The sequence below is a fragment of the Chelonia mydas genome, chromosome 1 (assembly GCF_015237465.2).
Source record: "Chelonia mydas isolate rCheMyd1 chromosome 1, rCheMyd1.pri.v2, whole genome shotgun sequence".
In the NCBI taxonomy this organism is placed as follows: Eukaryota; Metazoa; Chordata; order Testudines; family Cheloniidae; genus Chelonia; species Chelonia mydas.
Window position 1 is genome coordinate 1,941,908 of NC_057849.1, and position 9,726 is coordinate 1,951,633.

At 47.5% G+C, this 9,726-nt stretch overlaps 1 protein-coding gene across 1 annotated transcript; it reads left to right on the forward strand.

The window, feature by feature from the left end:
* The first annotated feature begins 5,084 nt into the window (after positions 1 to 5,084).
* On the forward strand, positions 5,085 to 6,032 carry LOC102935283 (olfactory receptor 52M1). Its single transcript, XM_027830055.2, has one exon. The coding sequence runs from the start codon at positions 5,085 to 5,087 to the stop codon at positions 6,030 to 6,032; it is 948 nt and encodes a 315-aa protein (XP_027685856.2).
* Positions 6,033 to 9,726: the final 3,694 nt, after the last annotated feature.

Below are 9,726 nucleotides of genomic sequence, written 5' to 3' on the forward strand. Positions count from 1 at the left end.
TATGTGACCATCGCTTATTAGCACCATAGTATCCAGGAAGTGGATCTCTTGTGTGGACTGGTCCAGGCTGAGGTTGATGGTGGGATGGAAATTGTTGAAATCATGGTGGAATTCCTCAAGGGCTTCTTTTCCATGGGTCCAGATGATGAAGATGTCATCAATATAGCACAAGTAGAGTAGGGGCAAATACTCACCAGCAACCACGCACCACTCAACAGAACCACTAACCCAGGAACCTATCCTTGCAACAAAGCTCGTTGCCCACTGTGTCCACATACCTATTCAGGGGACACCATCATAGGGCCTAATCACATTAGCCACACTATCAGAGGCTCGTTCACCTGCACATTTACCAATGTGATATATGCCATCATGTGCCAGTAATGCCCCTCTGCCATGTACATTGGCCAAACCGGACAGTTTTATTCTTATAAAAGAATAAATGGACACAAATCAGATGTTAAGAATTATAACATTCATAAACCAGTCGGAGAACACTTCAATCTCTCTGGTCACTCGATTACAGACCTAAAGGTTGCAACATTACAACAAAAAACCTTCAAAAACAGACTCCAACGAGAGACTGCTGAATTGGAATTAATTTGCAAACTGGATACAATTAACTTAGGCTTGAATAGAGACTGCGAGTGGATGGCTCATGACACAAAGTAAAACTATTTCCCCATGTTTATTTCCCCCCCACTGCTCCTCAGACATTCCTGTTAACTGCTGGAAATGGCCCACCTTGATTATCACAACAAAAGGTTTTCTTCTCTTCCCCCCCCCCCCCCCCACCTCCTGCTCTCCTGCTGGTAATAGCTCATCTTAAGTGATCACTCTCCTTGCAGTGTGTATGATAACACCCATTTTTTCATGTTCTGTGTGTATATAAATCTCCTCACTGTATTTTCCACTAAATGCATCCGATGAAGTGAGCTGTAGCTCAGAAAGCTTATGCTCAAATACATTGGTTAGTCTCTAAGGTGCCACAAGTCCTCCTTTTCTTTTTGCGGATACAGACTAACACGGCTGTTACTCTGAAAGCTGTGGAAAAGAACTTCAGGGGACAATCTCATTTCTATAGGCACACACACCCCGCCTAGAATTAGGCCATAGCTGCCCAAATGGTCACTTTGGCTGCTGTGGGATCCCAAGTGTCTCTGTTATTGGGGCAGGAAGAATAAATTGTTATTATCCTGATTATGGGAATCAAGGACAGTGGAACTGCACCTTTTGTTATCGTGGAGTGACTCGCCATCAATTAAGTAGCACTCGCTAGGCAAGGGACATGGGTTCCAAAACTCTGAATTGAGAGAGAGGTTGGAGGTAGGTATTAGTGCCTGGTGGTGTAGGCCCCTTTGTGAGGGCCTGAAACATCAATTGCACCTCTGTCTCTCTCCACTGTGGAACATCAGAGCTAATTTTGGGTCTGTTAGGAGTCTAGCTACAGGTGCTGAGCTGAATTCACTTTGGCCTTATGGTGCACCAGCACTGAGGCTCCCACTGCTACAAGCTGAAATCATAGAATCATAGAATATCAGGGTTGGAAGGGACCTGTGGAGGTCATCTAGTCCAACCCCCTTCTCAAAGCAGGACCAATCCCCAACTAAATCATCCCAGCCAAGGCTTTGTCAAACCTGATCTTAAAAACTTCCAAGGAAGGAGATTCTACCACCTCCCTAGGTAACGCATTCCAGTGTTTCACCACCCTCCTAGTGAAAAAGGTTTTCCTAATATCCAACCTAAACCTCCCCCACTGCAACTTGAGACCATTACTCCTTGTCCTGTCCTCTTCTACCACTGAGAATAGTCTAGAACCATCCTCTCTGGAACCACCTCTCAGGTAGTTGAAAGCAGCTATCAAATCCCCCCTCATTCTTCTCTTCTGCAGACTAAACAATCCCACTTCCCTCAGCCTCTCCTCATAAGTCATGTGTTCCAGACCCCTACCCATTTTTGTTGCCCTTCGCTGGACTCTCTCCAATTTATCCACGTCCTTCTTGTAGTGTGGGGCCCAAAACTGGACACAGTACTCCAGATGAGGCCTCACCAATGTCGAATAGAGGGGAACGATCACGTCCCTCGATCTGCTTGCTATGCCCCTACTTATACATCCCAAAATGCCATTGGCCTTCTTGGCAACAAGGGCACACTGCTGACTCATATCCAGCTTCTCGTCCACTGTAACCCCTAGGTCCTTTTCTGCAGAACTGCTGCCTAGCCATTCGGTCCCTAGTCTGTAGCTGTGCATTGGGTTCTTCTGTCCTAAGTGCAGGACCCTGCACTTATCCTTATTGAATCGCATCAGGTTTCTTTTGGCCCAATCCTCCAATTTGTCTAGGTCCCTCTGTATCCTATCCCTGCCCTCCAGCATATCTACCACTCCTCCCAGTTTAGTACCATCTGCAAATTTGCTGAGAGTGCAATCCACACCATCCTCCAGATCATTTATGAAGATATTGAACAAAACCGGCCCCAGGACCGACCCCTGGGGCACTCCACTTGACACCGGCTGCCAACTAGACATGGAGCCATTGATCACTACCCGTTGAGCCCCACAATCTAGCCAACTTTCTACCCACCTTATAGTGCATTCATCCAGCCCATACTTCTTTAACTTGCTGACAAGAATACTGTGGGAGACCGTGTCAAAAGCTTTGCTAAAGTCAAGAAACAATACATCCACTGCTTTCCCTTCATCCACAGAATCAGTAATCTCATCATAGAAGGCTATTAGATTAGTCAGGCATGACCTACCCTTGGTGAATCCATGCTGACTGTTTCTGATCACTTTCCTCTCCTCCAAGTGCTTCAGGATTGATTCCTTGAGGACCTGCTCCATGATTTTTCCGGGGACTGAGGTGAGGCTGACTGGCCTGTAGTTCCCAGGATCCTCCTTCTTCCCTTTTTTAAAGATTGGCACTACATTAGCCTTTTTCCAGTCATCTGGGACTTCCCCCGTTCGCCACGAGTTTTCAAAGATAATGGCCAATGGCTCTGCAATCACAGCCGCCAATTCCTTTAGCACTCTCGGATGCAACTCGTCCGGCCCCATGGACTTGTGCACGTCCAGCTTTTCTAAATAGTCCCTAACCACCTTTTTCTCCACAGAGGGCTGGCCATCTACTCCCCATGTTGTGATGCCCAGCGCAGCAGTCTGGGAGCTGTCCTTGTTAGTGAAGACAGAGGCAAAAAAAGCATTGACTACATTAGCTTTTTCCACATCCTCTGTCACTAGGTTGCCTCCCTCATTCAGTAAGGGGCCCACACTTTCCTTGACTTTCTTCTTGTTGCCAACATACCTGAGAAAACCCTTCTTGTTACTCTTGACATCTCTTGCTAGCTGCAGCTCCAGGTGCGATTTGGCCCTCCTGATTTCCTTCCTACATGCCCGAGCAATATTTTTATACTCTTCCCTGGTCATATGTCCAACCTTCCTCTTCTTGTAAGCTTCTTTTTTATGTTTAAGATCCGCTAGGATTTCACCGTTAAGCCAAGCTGGTCGCCTGCCATATTTACTATTCTTTCGACTCATCGGGATGGTTTGTCCCTCTAACCTCAACAGGGATTCCTTGAAATACAGCCAGCTCTCCTGGACTCCTTTCCCCTTCATGTTAGTCCCCCAGGGGATCCTGGCCATCTGTTCCCTGAGGGAGTCGAAGTCTGCTTTCCTGAAGTCCAGGGTCCATATCCTGCTGCTTACCTTTCTTCCCTGCGTCAGGATCCTGAACTCAACCAACTCATGGTCTCTGCCTCCCACTGCCTCCCGTCCACTTTTGCTTCCCCCACTAATTCTTCCCTGTTTGTGAGCAGCAGGTCAAGAAAAGCTCCCCCCCAGTTGGCTCTTCTAGCACTTGCACCAGGAAATTGTCCCCTACACTTTCCAAAAACTTCCTGGATTGTCTATGCACCGCTGTATTGCTCTCCCAGCAAATATCAGGAAAATTAAAGTCACCCATCACTGAGCACTGTGTCAAGTAGTTGGGAGCCTGAAGATCTATTGCAGAGTGGAGCAGAGCAGATGATGGGAGCTGCTTGTGGGATGCTGAGCAGAGAAGTTCGTGGTATGGCGGGAGCTGCTTGCAGAGCAGAGCGGTTTGTGGGACGGCTGGTGGAGCGGAGCGGCTTGTGGGGCAGATCGGAGTGAAGCTGCAGGGCAGTCAGCTTCACATTATGTAAGGTGCCCCTTACCTCTTCCCCCTCCCCCGCACACACACACACATTTTCACCCAGACTGGGGAGTAACACTCTGCAGATAAACTTTTGAACTCTGGGGCTGGACTTTTGGGTTGTTGGACTTTTGGACTTTGGGTGATTTTTGGGTTGCTGGACTCAAGAGATGTTTGGGTTGTTGGACTCAAGAACCCAAGGGAAAGGAAATGGCCCAATTTGCTGGGGCGGGTCTTTGCTCACTGTTTGGTTGATGAACCCTAGTTGTGGTGTTTTCCCAATTTAATGCTGATGCCACTTACCTCATGTTATTAAAGATTCTCTGCTACACCGAGACTCTGTGCTTGCAAGAGGGGAAGTATTGCCTCTTTGAGGCACCCAGGGGTGTGTGTAAGATTTTCCCAGGTCATTGGGTGGGGGCTCGAGCCACTTTTGCATTTGCTTTGATGAGAGGGAACTCCTGTGTACTGAACCCAGCCCATGCTGCTATCAACTCGGCCTGGCAGAAGGGTTACAATTGCATGAATGAACAATGATGGATAACCAGTATCCAAACTCATGTTTCCTGATGGAGGCCATTAAGTTTTCCCAGACCACAGCATGTAGAATTACTGATGCATGGAGGACCATAAAACATGGAATTGGTATTAGTAGGGCCAGTTGTTCAGAATTCATTTCTCTGAATAATGAAAATGCCATTTTTCATTATGTGAAGGGCAACCAATCTGCTTCACCCATAAGAACAGCACCCAGTAGTGCATGTAGTGTCTCATATTCACATTGTCTCTTCATCCAGGTATTTGTACTGCAACCATCACCCTTGACCCTGGGCACATACAGAAAGTCAGGGGAACATACGGTACATGCAGGTGACACCGTTCTGCCTCATTGTTGGACACCTTCTCCCCTACTCCATGTCAGATTCCAACAGAACCGGGTTCATCAACCCCTCCACCTTCATCCTGCTGGGCATTCCTGGCCTGGAGGCGGCTCATGTCTGGATCTCCATCCCCTTCTCCACCATGTACGTCATAGCCATCTTCGGGAACCTTGCTATCCTGTTCATCGTGAAGAGGGAGCCGAGCCTCCATGGGCCCATGTACTATTTCCTCTGCATGCTGGCTGTCACCGACCTGGTTCTGTCCACCTCCATCCTGCCCAAAATGCTGAGCATCTTCTGGTTCAATATCAGGGAGATCAATTTCAGTGCCTGCCTCACCCAGCTGTACTTGATTCACTGCTTCATAGTGATGGAGTCTGGCATCCTCGTGGCCATGGCTTTTGATCGCTATGTGGCCATCTGTGATCCCCTGAGACATTCCACCATCCTGACAAACCCCATTGTGACCAAGATTGGCCTGGTCGTGGTGCTGCGTGGCAGCATGCTTGTACTGCCCTATGTCTTGCTGGCGAGGCAGTGGCCATATTGCAGAACCAACATCATCCCCCACACACACTGCGAGCACATGGCCGTGGTGAAGCTGGCCTGTGCTGATATCCATGTCAGTAGTTACTACGGACTCTCTGTGGCAATCTTTGTGATCAGTATGGATGTGCTTTTTATCGCTGTGTCCTATATACAAATCCTCAGGGCCATCTTCAGTCTCCCCACAAAGGATGCCCGACTGAAGACTTTTGGGACTTGCATCTCCCATCTCTGTACCATCTTAGTCTTTTACATCTCAGCTCTCTTCTCCTCCCTAACGTACCGGTTTGGCCAGAATGTGGACCTGCACTTCCACGTTCTCATTGCCAATGTCTACTTCCTGGTGCCCTCCATGCTAAACCCCATCATCTACGGGGTGAGGACCAAACAGATCAGGAACAGGCTGCTAAGACTCTTTACTCATAAAGGGATCTAAAATTTTCTCCTGGTGCTCTGGCTCTCACACCGAGCTCAATGAAGATCTGGAAGGTGACATGGTGCTGGGCCCTACACTTTCCTGACCTTACTGTGCATTATCAACGTGACAACTCGTAACTTGATCCCTGAAGCCCTGCCCTCTGCCCAACCTCTTCCCCCAAGGCCCCACCCTTGTTCCACATCTTCCCTCAAGGCCCCACCCACTTCTGCGACTCTTCCCCCAAGGTACTGCCCTTGTCATTCACTCCTCTCCTCCCCTCTCCCCATCCCTTGCTGGATCATCTCCACCTCCCTCTCCCACCAGCTGGGCTCCCTCTGCTCTGGGGTTAGGATGGGAGCTGCTGCAGCCTGACAAAGAGCCTGCAAGTGAGTGCAGCCAGGACACACAATTGGGGCCGACAGCTATATAAGGTAGTGAGTGACATCATCTTGTGTTCTTCTTTCATCACCCAAGAAGTCTCCTGGAAACACCTGAGGAACAAAGACTGAACTGGTGGAAGTGCTGGACCCAGGCTAAAGGGATGTTTAGCCTGTGAATGGAACACCTGGGGCTTCCAAGCTGTAAAGCAAGGGTAGCTGGCCCCATAAGAATCTGCTGCCTACTTGTATCATGTCTTAGGGTGAGAATATGCTATTTATAACTAATCTGTTTAGCATTTTAAATTTAGTTTGTGTGTTTTGTTTATTTTCCAGGTAATCTGCTTTAATCTCTTTGCTATCCCTTATAATCATTTAAAATCTATCTTTTATAGTTAATGGATTTGTTTTACTTTATCTAAACCAGTGTGGGAGTCATAATTCAGGGGCAAAAGGCTGCTATATATTCTTCTCCATATTGAGAGTGGGGGCAAATTTTATGAGCTTGCGATGTACAGTTCCCTGTGCAAGGCAAGATCGTATAATTTTGGGTTTATACTGCAGAGGGGGTTTGTGCCTGAGAAGCTGGAAGGTGCCCTAGGTTCAGCCTTCCCAGGCAGGGGCTGACCAGAGAGCCTGTCTACATGTGACAGCTCGGTGTGTCCCTACCCGTAAGTATGCTGGTGAAAGTGCAGGCTGAAGCCTGGAGGACTTTACAGCTAGCCACAGCAGTACAGTAAGAGGGAGCCCAGGCGAGGGTTGGGATCAGGATTCTGAGGCAGGCAGGTGAGATTGTGCTTCATACAGCTTGTGGGCCCTAAAGCTCAGCTACAAAGCCCTGAGGGAAGAGACCATCATGTGGCTTATTTCTTTAGCTTTCAGCTCCCTTCAGTTCCTCCTAGTTGGGGGCTTGAAGCAGGCAGGATCCCTTCAATGGGAATGGGCTGGGAGCCCTTTGTCCTGAGCCAGGCTTCAGGAGCAAGGCAAGGGATCAATCTGGAAGCTAGGAGGACAACAGCTGAGAGAGGTGGAAGGATAAGCCCGAGCTTTAGTTGGGAAGCTGGGATGCTGGGCAGAGGCTGGGGTGGCTGCGGTAGCTGATAATGAGGGAGATAAGTGGCAGAACTTCCATTTGTCCGCTATTTACACACCTACAAGGCACCATATCTGGAACTACAGGGCACCCATTGCCCAGGGGCTGAAGCTGAGTCTAACATACGCTCTGCATGACACTTTTGATCTCTATATCTGGAACCTCTTTAGCTAGGCTGTTAGGCAGCATTTGTGACAGGTTCCTCCCGGGGTTCCATCTGGAAGTGGGGTACCACTCAGCCCCCTGACTCACCAGCCTAGGCTCCCTCTAACACTGTACTGCTGTAACAACCTACAAAGATTTCCACCCTGCACTTTCACCAGCATACATACAGGTAGGGACACACCCAGATGCAGTTACAAGGAGACTCTCTGACCAGCCCGTGCATGGGAAAGCTTCTCCCAGCTCCTCAGGCACACCCCGTCCTCTGGAGTAAAAACCCAAAATTATACCGTCTTGCGCCATAAACCATATGGCGTAAATTCATGACATTTGTCACCTCCTTCAACATGGAGAGGAATATGGAACAGCGTTTTGGTACTGAATTTTGATACGGCAAACTAAGTTTATTAACTACAAAATATAGACTTTAAGATATTTTAGTGACAGCAAACAGATGCAAACAGATTAACTAGCAAATAAGTAAAAACCGCAAACTAAGCTTAATATACTAAACAGATTGGATATGAATACCAATTTCTCACCCTAAGAGATGATACAACCAGGCTGCAGATTCTTAAGGGGCCAGCTGCACTTGCTTTACAGCTTGGAAGCCCTAGCTGTTCCATTCACAGGCTAAACATCCCTTTAGCCTGGATCCAGCACTTCCCCCAGTTCAGTCTTTGTTCCTTGAGTGTTTCCAGAAGTCTTCTTGGGTGGGGAGAAAAGAACAACAGATGATGTCACTTCCTGCCTTATATAGCTTTTGCATATGGTGGGAACCCTTTGTTTCAAAGCTTGGTTCCCAGACTGGTCTGTGAAAAAACACTGACATCTGAAGATGCAGTCTAGAGACATGTGCTCACATCACATGTCTTTGTAGAGTCATAGCAGCCATTAATTCGAGGCTGCCAGGAAGGTTCCCCAGGTGGGGGATAAGCTTCTCCTAAGGCCTATTGTTGTTTCCTAATGGCCCGTTGCCCTGAATAGGCCCTTCCCACCCAGCTATCTAGACTGAAAAACGCTGTCTAGTGGGTGTTACCCAGGTGTAGTTCCATTTCAAATACAGATACGTAGCCAATATTCATAACATCTCACACAAAAATGATACACGCACACAAATAGGATAATCATATTCAGCAAATCATAGCTTTTCCAATGGCATACCACATGACTTATCTTGCATAAAATGCATTATAATTATGTCATAATCACGTCATAATAATATCACTGTGGAGAATATGGGGTGCAGTGTCACAGCATTATCCTCGTGTCATGGACTGACTGAGCCATGTGCAGCGATAAAGTGATTTACCCGAAACCACACAATGAGTCAGTGGCAGAGCTGAGAACAGTGAATACTGATCCCTCACCCCACCCCACCCCAGCACCATTGCTCTGACCATGAACTTCCATTGCTCCTCTGGGTTTTATTAGGCACACTGAGGCTATTTGTGTGTCGTGATCAATGGAGTTGCCGTCCTTCTTAAACAGGAGGAATTTATAAAAGAAACAGCTAAAAACTACAGCCACAAAACAGGTTTCCACACAGTTCAGTCTTCAGCCTTGTCTTGCTTGTTTACCAGGGACCACACACTGCCTGGAACTGTACACAGTGCATAGAGGCTGTTATAAATATAAAGGAAAGGGTAAACACCTTTAAAATCCCTCCTGGCCAGAGGAAAAACCCTTTCACCTGTAAAGGGTTAAGAAGCTAGGATAACCTAGCTGGCACCTGACCAAAATGACCAATGAGGAGACAAGATACTTTCAAAGCTGGAGGGGGGGAGAAACAAAGGCTCTCTCTGTCTGTGTGAGGCCTTTGCCGGGAACAGAGCAGGAATGGAGTCTTAGAACTTAGTAAGTAATCTAGCTAGGTATGTGTTAGATTCTGTTTGTTTAAATGGCTGAGAAAATAAGCTGTGCTGAATGGAATGTATATTCCTGTTTTTGTGTCTTTTTGTAACTTAAGGTTTTGCCTAGAGGGATTCTCTATGTTTTGAATCTGATTACCCTGTAAGGTATTGACCATCCTGATTTTACAGAGGTGATTCTTTTACACTGCTTTTTTTTTAGCATGCTA

Excerpts from the sequence above, each read along its gene's own strand:
- LOC102935283 (XM_027830055.2), top strand. The coding sequence starts at position 5,085 with ATGTCAGATTCCAACAGAACCGGGTTCATCAACCCCTCCACCTTCATC.